General features: G+C 34.7%; 1 protein-coding gene across 1 annotated transcript in view; it reads right to left on the bottom strand.

Moving 5' to 3' along the window:
* MYCBP2 (MYC binding protein 2) overlaps window positions 1-13,230 on the bottom strand; it is a gene marked incomplete at its 5' end in the record, with an annotated part of 208,140 nt that overhangs the window by 140,355 nt on the left and 54,555 nt on the right. The window contains 7 exons of the mRNA XM_082498138.1: window positions 3,757-3,858; window positions 6,001-6,146; window positions 6,859-7,063; window positions 7,814-7,972; window positions 8,684-8,848; window positions 11,122-11,326; window positions 12,392-12,468. Coding sequence (XP_082354264.1) covers window positions 3,757-3,858; window positions 6,001-6,146; window positions 6,859-7,063; window positions 7,814-7,972; window positions 8,684-8,848; window positions 11,122-11,326; window positions 12,392-12,468 — 1,059 coding nt within the window. The remainder of the gene's footprint in view (window positions 1-3,756; window positions 3,859-6,000; window positions 6,147-6,858; window positions 7,064-7,813; window positions 7,973-8,683; window positions 8,849-11,121; window positions 11,327-12,391; window positions 12,469-13,230) is intronic.

Genomic DNA, 13,230 nt, shown 5'->3' with positions numbered 1-13,230 from the left:
CTAAAAAATTAGTGTTTGATAGGAAATGAAAAATAATCTAACCATGTTCTGAACATGCTAACATACAAAACTTCCTCATTACCATGGAGAAAGAATAAAGTGCAACCAACTCTATACTCATGTCCTACCACTCCCATCAAGCTCTAAACCAGCTTGAAAAATCAACAAGCATTTCTTCATATGGTCCATCAGCTCCTTCACTTCTCACCAGAACTTGAGAGACAGTGAAAAGCTGAAAAACATTCATCAATAATTAGGTTGGGAAATTATGATTTAGCATAGAAGCTGGGCTTTATTTTTCAAGAGGTCATACACCAGACTCAAAAATGCTGAATTGATTTTGAGCCCTCTTCACTGCTCTTGTGACAGCTAGAAGAAGAAAGAAGCACTTGAGCGAAGTAATTCTACCACTGTCATAGAAAAGAAGTAAAAATGGCCATCTGAATACACTGTATGTACTTGTTGCAGTGAAAAGAGTAAAGAAATATAACCAATATTAAGAAAGTCTTAAGTTCTTTGAAATAACAGATTCATTATCCCAAACACACACTTTTTTCCACTGTTAATTTTAAGGATCTAATTTGTCACTAAAGTAGAATTTCTTAAAGTGAAGCAACACGAACAACTGGTTCTAAACATAAAAATTATTTTCTGGTTATACTTGCTATGATAGAATTGTAATCTAATCTGAGAATTGTAATCTAATCTGTTGTGACTGTCATTTCAGATTAAAAAAAACTCAGAGAAATCTTCAGTATAAGAACCTAAAATTTCTGAAGTTACTTACCCCTCAGCACGGTGCTACTGAACAGCAGGTCCGTTACAACAGTAGTAGGCTACTTTGACTTGGAAGATGTTTGAGAGATGAATTAACTGCTCTTGATTGAAAATACAGTAATGTTTAACTAGGGCATTGGTATTGTAGCTATTAATGACAACTACTTCTCCTTCCCAGAATACTGAAATTCATACTTTATATTTGCAGAAACATGCAAATAAGGATGAGCATACTCGTCTTCTTCCATACAAGAGACCAGAACTGAACTCATGAAGGAGTTAAATGATTGTCATACCTGTAGACATAAACATCACTTTCTCCCTTAACTTCAGTGGACCATGGGGACATATTTTTAAATCAGAGGCCACTGTAACAGGACTAAATTTGGAGCTTTAATAAAGAAGCATGAACAATTAGACCACTTAAAAACCTGCAGTGTGGAAACCAATATACTACCAGTATTTGTGCTCTTACATGTCTATCCTCAATTTTATTCCTATTTAAACACATTCAGTAGGCAAATGAGTAAGAGGTTTCTTTGTGATTTTCTGTTTGTTTTGTTCTGCTTGCTTGCTTGAGGAATGAAATATTCCTATATTTACTTAAAAAGCTTTCAGAGTCCTCTTGTTTATAAGACACTCAAGATCTACTGAAGATATTTGTACTGAATAAAGGTCACCAATTGTAACTAAAGAGTGATCAGCAACACGCAGTGATAGATCCTATTCTTGACTATCAAAAACTGCACATGCTTTGCTTTTCACTGGTGTGGCATAAAAGAACAAAAGCCACACATTAACATTACAACCCAGAAATTATTATCCTGACAAACAAAATAGTGTGTACCTGAAGGAAAGACCCTAACAGAGCTAATCTGGCCTTTAACTGACTAAGCAATCTTTTCAGAGAAGTGAAAGGTTGAAAACTTTCTTTGGATCTCCAAATAGCTTCTTCCTTAACAAAGATTTTTTCAGTCACATATGCACAAATACCAGAACTTTCTGGGAAAACTGAGCAGTCTGTCTGTTCGTTTTAACTTTAGTATAACTAAAGTTAAATGAGGCTGAAAAAAATCTTTTGCACAGCAAAATGAAACTCTAGTGGATTACTTAAACGTTCTTGGTCTCTCTCAGGAAAAGAAGAGCATCATAAGAGTTCTTAAGAATGGTGCTATTCTTTCCACCAACTCACGGAAAACTGCAACATTTGGATGGAGAAGCAACAAAAATCCAACTTTTTCATTATGTAAATTGAGATTGATTATCAAATCACATTTTCACACCTGATTATGTAAATCAAGATCTCTAAGTATTTGTGAAACACTATTCCCAGCTTTACCATGTAAGTCACTCTGACCTGAAACAGGAGACTAATCCCCAAGCCTTCCAGCTAGAAATACCCACTACCTCCAATAGCCATCTCCATAGAATTTCAATGTTCTTTTGATACAGAATATAATATGGATGTATGCAACATCTTTTTAGCTACAGCTCCTATACACCTATCAAACCAACAAGAAGAACACATTCCTGATATTGATCACCTGAGACTCTTAGAGCCAAAACTTTCTCTTTCTCTCTCCACCCTGATACAGACAGCATACAAAAGTGATAAGCTGCTCTGGTTCTACTTCTAACCACAGGAATGGAAGCAAATTGAAATGTTTCTCTGCTGCTCTTTTTGGTTTTTTACTCCCTAACTGAAATATACTTTCCAGCTCTGTCATCATTACCTTACTGGGCTGAACAGCAGCAGTTTTCAATAATATCCAGGCATTCAATGACAGTTTAAGAAAAAGCAATTGTTAGCTGCCAGCAGCATGCAATGCAGCTCCAACATGACTTAGACAAAGGAAGAAAAAAGGCTCTCCAGCTCACAGCTAAAGTTAACCACAGACTCAAAGAAAAATACATATTTCATCCTTTTCTGCGTGCATAGGAAACTATAAGGTTTCTCTTCCTTGTTCCTCATTATTTCTGGTAAGACCAGTAATTTCTTACATTCAAGTGAAATAAAGCCACAATTTGCCCCCACAAGGTTCACTGGCATGGAGCCTAGAAACAAAAGTTTGATCACAATGCACATTTTGTATCTGAGTAAAAACAGTATCTAATTCCTAAAAGAATCAAAATGGCATTTACTAACACAGCAGGAACTTGAAGAGCATAAAATTCCAATGAAGTTTTTCCTCTTCTCAACACACAATAATCTTACCAACCACATTATCATGCTTCACTAAAATATTATGTTTTGTATCAGTTTAAATCTCTCAACTTAAACTATTTACCAGATCAAGACACTGAGGTATTTTAAAACAAGAGGAGTACTGAAAAACTATTAAAGTATGTATTGTTTGTGTGGAAAATCAACAATGATTCCCAAGGTAGATAACACACAAGGCAAGAAAATTTGGAAGTGACAGTGTTTTTTTGGGTTTTGGTTTTTTTTTTTTGTTCAGTCAGCATGTCGATTTTTTAAATGCTATTCAAATATAAAAAAGTTCATTTTATAAAACAAGAAATTCTGCTTACTACTATACAACAGACATTCAATAATTTATAATAATTAAGTAATTCATATTATAGGTAATGGGTTAGAAAGGCTTGCAGTTATTTCAACTCTTTTATATAAAAGCATATAAACTTCATATAAAAATGTTTTAGGATCTACATTTTAAAAAACTACTATTTAACTAGGAAACAGCAAAAAATGAAAATTAACTATATGAAAGTGATACAAAATGCTACTCTTCACCATTAAAATTCTGATTCTTATGAGTAGACTTTTTTAAACATACAGGTTTTTCACAATTTTCCAAAAGCTTGCTAAATTACAAAAGCTAGGTATTTAGGTTCCGATTTTTGTTTGGTTACTGTATTGCCTCACTGGAGCAAACTAATTAATTTCCATTCTTAGAAAACAGACTAAGAAGTTTGCTTAAAGTGTTCAATCCTCTCATCAATAAGAAAGTCACTTACCTCTTCCTTCTTCCAATCTATGTCTCCTATTTACACGTTGCCGCTTTTCTTCTTGCCGTAATTGAAGGTGTTCTTCAATATTAACTCCAGGAACAGGGACAGCTACATAGATTAAGAAAATAAAATACATAAAACTATCTTTAAAATTGTTCTGATGGTAATAAACCCTAGAAGAAGTTAAGTAAATCAAAACTGAAGCTTGCTTACTCCCTGCTCTTTACATGGCTCTGACATAGTATTTAGAAATAAAGAAAGGAGCTGAGTAAATTTGGAAGAGTTTTACGCCTTATTTCTGAATTTCCCAGTTTTCATGAATCTGCACAATTCCAACATCACTGAATAGCATTTAGAACTTACTTTCTACTAGACATATACATATTTATATCTAATTATCTGTTGTCATGGTTATCTCAATTTTTTCCCAAAAAAGTTTCTGAAAGGATTATTATTAAAACAAGCATCATATTGCTTACATTTTAAAAGCGTTTAAAGTAGATTAGATATTTTTTAGTTTAAGAATGCTTGACCACTATATGCTGTGTGCTCACTAAGAAGCATGTGATTACTTTTAATACATTTATACATCTGTATGTAAATCTGACTTATTTACCAAGCTAGCTAAATTTAATAAGAATTTGAAACAAATTGGTAAGCACTTTTTTTTTTTAAATAGAAAACATGACTTGAATGAATACCACAATAAAACTACTATAAGCACAACCTTTTCCCAATGTTTTTTCAGCAAACTGCAACAACGTAAGAAAATATACTTTGCCTCCAATATCAAACAAAAACTCCACCTGGAAGCACTGTCACTTTTCCCCAGACAAATGTGGTCAATCAGTTCAACACCCTCACCTCAAACTATGTCAAGCCCACCACAGGACCAAGAGCTGTTATCCATCCTGCTAGGAGAGGAGTTAGCAAAGCAGAGGTTAGCTCAAAAACCGTAACTCCTCCCTGGTCATGCATGAGAACAGAGCTGTGAAGCAGAGCTGCTATTGCCACATTCACCATCAGTATAAACCTACTTCTGTAATAGCCATATATAAGCAAATTCCATTTAGAAATATCTGAACGAAAGTACCAGGACTGCACAGTGAGGTTATTCGGGACTCTTAGTGTTAACTTATCAAGAGAACCACTTCTAGTTTCTATTTAACTTTTGCTTGGGGAAAAAGAAATCCCACAGTCGAAGTACAGCATATAGTTTTCTGTTATTGCTATTCCCCTCCCTCCCCAGATAAACTGGTGAGGTGTATAAATATTTAAAGTCACGCATCTGATTATTTTATGGTCCTTTCCTATACCAGATACTATATCCATATAGCCATGCAGGATTAAGGGCTCTACATAAATCTAAACATAAAGAGTAAGGAAGGAAAGTCTGATCTCCAAAAATGTGTAATTGCCCAGTTGTAAGAACAGAGAATACAATATTAAAAATGCTGTGATAACAGATCTTACAAGGCAAGATCCCAAACTGTATTTTCCAATAATCATACAAGTTGGTATTTTTTATGCTAAGGTAGATATTTCTGGGGAGGGGGGAGGCAGGGTGGGAGGTGTTTGGGGTTTGTTTTTTTTTGTTTGTGTGTTGTTTGTTGTTGTGTTTTTTTTTTTTTTTTTTTTTTTTTTTAAAGTAATTTCCACATTCCTGGCAGCTCTTTCTCTCTGAAACTTCTAAGAGAAAAAAGAAAAAAGTTTCCAAAAACCAATATCCCCTGTCTTTTATGTGACTGGAAAAAAGCCTGATAAAAGGATTACAGAAGAATTTTCAGGCTATCAAAAAAGGACAAGAACAACTTCGTAGTTTCAGCATTAGTATCATAACCGCACAGGTCAAAATGGCACACGTGTTTATAGTAAAATATTTCACTTACCAGAATGATTCCACTTTGGTATATCACCAATAAATAAATCTGCCTGATACGCAACATTTTATCCATTTTTACAATATTAAACTAAAACTGTCCTGTAAGTCTAAAAGTTCAGCAATTTGATTTGAAAGAATGAACTGCATTACTCAAGATACGAAGTTTTGTTATACAGAAGAATCAAAATACTAGCTGAAATATTAACTGAAAAGAACAAGCCTATTTCTAAACTAACCTGTTATTCCAATTCAAGTTTCAAAAGTCAGCAGTGGGATTGATTTTATTAAAGATGTATGGAGGAAAAAAAAAAAAAAAGTGCAGTAAAAAAGAAAATTAAAAGCCACCTTGTTAGTGTCATACCACTTACCCAGCAAGAGATCTAAAGGTATCATCTCTTTTACAGCATCAAGGATTCCTCTTTGCCTTGCTTCCTGGCCATCCAGTTCTCTAGCACACGCCTTGCAGCAGCCACATACAGCGCAGCCTGACTCACCTGAGCCACAGCCACAGATTCTGCAGCAAACAGAGTTGCTTTATCACTACCTTTTATTTTCATGCATTACTGATGTGTTGGTAATTAAAACATACATTATTAGTTTGTTCTATCTGTGGACACATAATTTTTCCTGAGATAAACAGAAAGTATAGATAGTGTAAATCCTAGCTGCTGCTGCATGGATCCAAGGAGCATACACTGACCATTCATATCTGAACTGGCTTCTCAGCATGAACTTTTCTTCATTTAATTAAACATACAGCACATGAAAACACAAACAAGGAAACAACGAGGACATGCAACGCTGGAGAAATAGTAATGGCAATAGGTAAAGCAGTGGCCCTTTATGCAGGTCAATCCTGAATTAACAAGTAAAAGCAACTGGAACTGCAAGACAAAAAACTTCCATCATAGGATGAAGAAAGGTTATCCCAAAGCCAGCAGTTCTGTCAAGAGACAGATTATGTTAGTGTTCATATTCAACAGCTTCTAGTGCAGAACTATACACTGAAGAAATATAAAAAAATGCATTTAAATCTACATCACCTGCAACCATCACAAGCTATTTAGAAAATTTTTAGCCTACTTCTGGTTTTAAAAATCACAGACTCTTTTTAGATATAATGTTACCTTAGATTGAAGTTTAAGAACAGATCAACTCAGTTTACATTTAACATGTGGTTTCGTGGTTAAACACACTACCACAAGTATATTTCCATGTTTGCTTACCCTCCAGGTACTCTGTCAGGACGCCCACTACTGACACAGCTAGCTCCATAGCCCGTGCAATCTCCACATACAGTGCATACCATACACTGCTCCAGCTTCCATTTATGCATGCCTGGAGGACACATCATGGACTTCTCATCTTTTTCATCCAGTTCCTCTTCTAGGTCTTCATCCATTGCCGTTGCCATGTTCTCAACTCCAAAACCTAATTAAGATATTGAAACATGAAACAGCTGTTTTCTGAGGCCAACAGGGGCTACTGAGGAAGCTCTGAAGAACACTCACAGATCAGATTTTAAAAGGAATGACTAGGCATGCCTGATATGCGTGCTCAGCCAGCACAATGACACTTTTGAAACCTCTCTGAGCATGGGCTGGGGTATACAGCTAGGTTTCACAACTGAAAGGAAAATGACACATTTATATTCAGTACACAAGTAACAGGTCATTTACTTGTCACGTGTAAAATATTCTAATCTGGCAAAAGCAAATAGGTATGTTTTTTCATACAAATATTTTGGAGTAACGGAAACGTTCAGTTGTGTGGAGGAAGATGTAGACTTGAATTCATGCCCTGGTTAAACAAACAACAGCCTCAACACTGAATGCAAACAAGGAAATGTAGACATTTTTTCCTTACTAGGACAACAGCACATAGTATGACAAAGAGTGACAAGGTTTGGTTTTATTCATTCAAAAGCTTTTTCACTGACCAAAGAAAAGATATTGTGACTTTTATTTTTTTTTAACATAACTAAGCTTATTAGTATGTGCAGAACACCAAATACCTGACAGTTGAAGTAAAAGCATCCATGCTTGTGGGGGGTTTTTAAGCATGTTGCATGTACTTAAGCTTTAGTATTGGAATTATATTTTATAATTAAATGCTTAGCTATGTTTTAACTTGTGATATTTTCCAGCATGCAAAACAAAAGGAAAAAACTAGGTCCCTCACCTTTTCCTCCCTGGCTCATGGAGCCTGTGTCCCGTCCACACTGGCCTTTATTATTTACGCCAAATGTCCAAACTTCTCCGTTCTTCATTAACACACAGGTGTGAGCTTTGCCCATGGCTACTTGAGTCACAAAATGGCCTTTTAAATCTGTTACTAAACCTGTAAGACATAAAGCAGTTAAACTGCACTTTCTACCTGAGAAGGAAACTTCAGCGATATAACAAAATTACTGGTGGATACTGACAATTTTTAAATTAACAGTAAGGGAGAAAAACAGCAGATATAAAAAACAAGTGCTAGAATAAGAAGTGAAGAAAGACTTAGGCCTAGGCCATTTGTCCTGCAAAGAAAGGAAAGCCGGAATGAAACCAAACCCTTCTGCAAATCACATGTTCTGAAAAACAATTCTAAAGAAGTCATAATGCCACCGGAGTTTATTTCTTTAATATTTTAATTGAGATGTACTGGATCACCTGCAAATTCAAAATAGGCTGTCTTGTGAGCAGAGAAGTGTATAAGGCCTGGTTTCTTGTAGCCTTTGTTCTAAGAAAACATGTCTAATTTCTGTGACTTTTCCCTGTGTGGCCTTCTACTGTCAGATTAATTTAACAAATAATCCCCCCCCCCCCCCCCCTTAGGGGAAGCATTAAATTCATGTATTTGTAACCAGTGCTGCTATATATTTTTTCAGAATTTAAGGAAACTGTCTTCTTTTTCTGTCCTTCTGCCGTATTTGGCTGAATCAGCAGAAATTCAGTAATCTATTAGAGTAAGAAACACACAAACATAATTTCCACATGCTAAAAACTTCCAGACTGATTTCAATTACTCTTGTTGAGAAATAACTTAAAAGACAAATATTTAACTTACTTGTACTATCAGAGTAAATGGCATCTTTTCCAAACATGTAGAGTTCTCCATCTTTTGAAATTACAGAACTGCTTCCATTATTGCACGCTGTAGATATGACAATCTTTCCTTCCATTTTAATAATTTTTTTAGGCTTATATGGTTTTGACTGCCGTCTGCTTTTAGCTTGAAACAAATAAGTAAATTGCAAGTCATTCTACCAAACAAATCTTCAAATGCACAATAAAATTTATTTGATAATTAGGTGTTAAGTTTTCAGACTGCTACCAATAAAAAATCCATCCATGATCTCCTGGTCTATCAGGATTATTGGATTACACTGGATTCTATCAAAAAATTCAATGGCAAGCAAAGTCATTATTAGATAGGTATCTTTCAGTAATGATTCTTCAAGCGTTTCTTTTACATATATCTATACTAAACTAACTTTATGAATTTTACAAAGCAGCACATAATAAAAAAAAAAAGTCCTCATGGCCATCTCAGAAGATACATAACAATACATACACAATAGGTTCACAGAGAAATGTTACACAAGTTCGTTCTTTTTTTTTTTTAAAGAAAAATTTTAAATTCTCTATTTATTAAAACCACATTCAGAAAACCTTTGAGTCACAACGGATTCCCACAAGAGGAAAAAGGGAAGAAAAAGTACTTAAAAAACCAAACCTATCCCGGAACCATTGTTTCCAATCTGGCCTCAAACAAAATGGTAACAACATAGCTAAAGACTGGAGAAAACGATTAACAGCTACTACTACTGTCTGTGAATTTTTGCCCAAGTCAGTTTGGGTATCTTCCCAATAACTATGCAAAGAAATCTTGAAATTTGTGTTTTTAGATGTATTTCCTGAAATCTTTTTGTTTGAATCTCTTAAATTTACCCTACATTTACTGGAGAAAGTAGTATGATTTTGTCCCACACAGTATTTTTCAGTAGCTTTGCATTTAAGAAGACTCGACAAAGTTACTATAGCACATACCAAGTTTGTTATCCAGACTTTTACACAGGAGTACTACTATAAACTTCCTCTCCCTTGAACACATTCAAGTATCCACTCCATAAGCAATTATCAAACCTTAAAATATGTTCTTTGCCTGTATTTTAGTTATATTTAATGGGAAAACCCACATGTTCTTGGGGAATACTGTCAGTGTAGTTAGTCTTTCATGGTAACAGTAAGTTAAATATGCTTTGTTTCTGCACGAGCTATGCCATACCCCACATATGCAGCCCACTGAGTTTTTGTTAACAACTTTCTTGAAAGGTAAAACTTTTACACAGTTGATTGAGACAAAGCTGGACTCTACTGCTGTTGCTTATCAAGATTTTAAATCTATTTTTAAATTCTATTTTAAATAAATTTTTAAATTCTAACCATCTACTACTACCTATAGACTTGAATTTTATACCAACATTTAAGTATTGTTTATCGTATTTCTAACTGACTGCACTAAGGCAGAAAAAAATCCAGTCTTATTAAATCTGTGTTTAAATTCTATGGCTAGCAGACCAAACTTTTCCACAAATCTGCTTTGTGAAAAATATATTCATTTTAATGATAACATCAAACTACGCTACTAAAACAGAAAATTATTGAGAGATTAATTTGAATTTGAGTTAGGCTTCAATACTATATAAAAATGCTATTTATGAAATATACATTACATTATCCTATTAAAACTTACACATCATGAGGCTAACAACTCAAAAATACGTTTTAAGATCCTCAGGAGTTAGTTATTCATCAAAACACATTCTTTACCTTTTTTTTTATTAATCTAACACAATATAACACAACAGTGATTCCTAAAGTGCTTAATTTAATATCACAGCTTTTTTTAGCTTTAGTCATCCTTCTTTGCCTTATAAAGTGTATTTAAACCTAAACACACAACTTCAGAGATCAAAACTAGAAAACTTGTTAAATTTTATATTTAAGAGGCATTTGTTAGCCTGAAGATAAATTAACCTGTCTTCTTTAATGTCTGAAAAGTTGTGCTTGATCAAGCACAGAAGACTGTGCTTCTATAACTTCTAATCAATGTACCTCTCCATTACGGAGAGGCATTTTTGACAGAACACCTATTTCCAAAATTCTCTAAAACAACAGTGAAGAGTAAAAAGTTTGGCTCTTCAGTTTTTCAGAGACAGTCCAAGGCAGATGGCATAGCCTCTTGACCAAACCCGTGACTGTCTTTTCTCAGGACAACTGTAAAATAGCGCTCTCACCACACAATCCAAACTGTGCTCAAACTGAGATTAACTTCTCTAGCTGGGAGAGGCGGTGACACTGGATGTAAGGACCTGTGGCTGCCATAAAATTCAAATGCAATGGCATGCTTACACATTCTTGGAAAACATTAAAACTCTTTTCAAATTAAAAGGTGGTTAATAGGCTTTTATCAACCATTGATCAAGCAAGCGTAATACATACTTGATTCTCCATCCTCTCCTTTACTAGCAGAACCTGTGAAAAATATGCTTCCATCCTCAGCAACAAGTAAGGCATGTGACCCATCATGTCCAACAGAGAACTGAATAATCTTTGGAGATTTTGTGATTGGGAGTTCCACCCATTTTCCTGCTGAAGGACCACCTTGTTTGATTCCAAGGCTCTGATATTTGCCAGTATAATAAATCTAGAAGAAAACAGTTCATCATTTTCAGTTATGCCACAGCACTTTAGACTTGCATCATTTTTGAAACTGCATTGTTTTCAAATCCTGTAATTTCAAACCATACAGAACTTTTCCTGATATTGTTTACACCACTTCAGTATCTCCATCTTAAAGCCATCTTTATTGTCTTATAATAAAAGTGTATTTCATACCTAATAACACAGCTTTAAAGATCAAAACTAGGAAATTTGTTAATTTTATATTGAAGAGGCATTTGTTAGACTGAAGATCAAATTAACTCTCTCCTCTAATGTCTCGAGAGTTATGCTTGATCAAATTCTGTTTCATGCTATTAAATTTTATTAGGAAAAAATAGTTAAGTTTACTATGAACATTTTTATCAATTTCACTGTTTTGCTAGAGGCAGAGCAAGGCCTCCGTTCCAATAAAGCAAAACAATTCCAAACACAGGAAAACAAAGAACTATGCTTACGCAAGTAAAATAGCATTAGTTTCCCAAACTGAAATAGAAACACAGTAAATAATGTAAAAATTCAAAGTGGCAGTAAGCAAAATTATTTCTAAATTTCAATGAATATGCAAATGCCTCTCAAAAAACAGTCTCCATTGGACAGAAAACTTTCCATAGGGGAAGTTAACAATTCTCTGAAGCATCAGAAAAAAAAATCTTGCTGGGATTTAAATAAATTACTATGGTCATACTGTTTATGGAGAGTTCGGAGGTAAAAAATTTTGCAAATGTGCTAATACATCCTTTGTAGACAAAAGGTAATTTTGTCCCCCAAATCTAAAAAGCCCTATGCTGTCTCTAAGTAAGACTGACTGTAGAAATTCCTATAAATTCAAGCCACAGATTTCTCAATGGTTCCAAGACCATCTGTTTATGTTTTCAAATAACCATTTGCCTTTTTCCCTTTAAGGTGGACTCTGAACACGTATTTAAATACAGCTATATAAATTCAGTCTAACATACTAAAAAGGCAAAAAACCCATCCAGAAATACATTGATGCAATTTGCTATTGTCCTGGTTAGAGGTAAAACAGACAACAGAACATTTTCAGTACCTTTCCACTAGCAGTTTTCATTAGTGCAAACTCTCTTCCAGCACCAAGAACAGCTGATTCCTCATCGAACCCTGTACCTGCATGAGTAAGATTGCATTAACCGGACAGCTTCACATACCAGTTTACTGACCTAACTCTGCCAGGGAGGGTTTGTCAGGAGAAGAAAAAAAAAAAAAAAAAAAAAAAAAAAAGTTCTATGAAAGTTACAAGTGGAAAAAAAATTTTTGCTGCCACAAGAAGGCTTACTGGGCTAGACCTGGCAGAGTTGTTCAAAGAGGAAAAAAGCACGAGCAAAAAAGCAACTGCACTTGGTCAGACAAAAGGTCCATGTAACCAAATATAGTTTTGTTCTGATAGTGCCAAAAGCAGACACCTAACAGAGCAAACAAAAAAAAAAAAACCCCAAGCGAAGGCCAAGCGATATTTCTCCAAAATACCTCCATGGACACCAACAATTTTGTATCTCAAATTCTGATGCAAAGGTGATTTCCATGTATTTAGTACCTTTCAATGCATTTCTTTTGCATTAATCCAGCCAGTGGTCCTTTTAACTTTTGTCAACTTTGACTCACAGAAAGGAGTTCTATATGTGTTATATGAGCACTATTATGAAGTCCAAGCTTCAAACAATTATATATTTATTATACAACTAGAGGAAAATACTGGAAAACCATGGACAGTGCTATAGACAAAAAGCTGTTTCAAAATGAGCGTATGGATCACTATGAGTCAAAGAACACTTCAGCCATTTCAAAACCCTTGTACTTCTCCATGTTTATAATGGACCTCTACCTTCCTGCACATAATAAAGGCAAACAAAGGGAAAAGCAGCGTTTCAG

This window comes from Vanellus vanellus (genome assembly GCF_965231255.1).
Source record: "Vanellus vanellus genome assembly, chromosome: 1".
In the NCBI taxonomy this organism is placed as follows: domain Eukaryota; kingdom Metazoa; phylum Chordata; class Aves; order Charadriiformes; family Charadriidae; genus Vanellus; species Vanellus vanellus.
The sequence above is the reverse complement of the archived record's forward strand: the minus strand, read 5'-3'. Positions and strand labels throughout refer to the sequence as shown.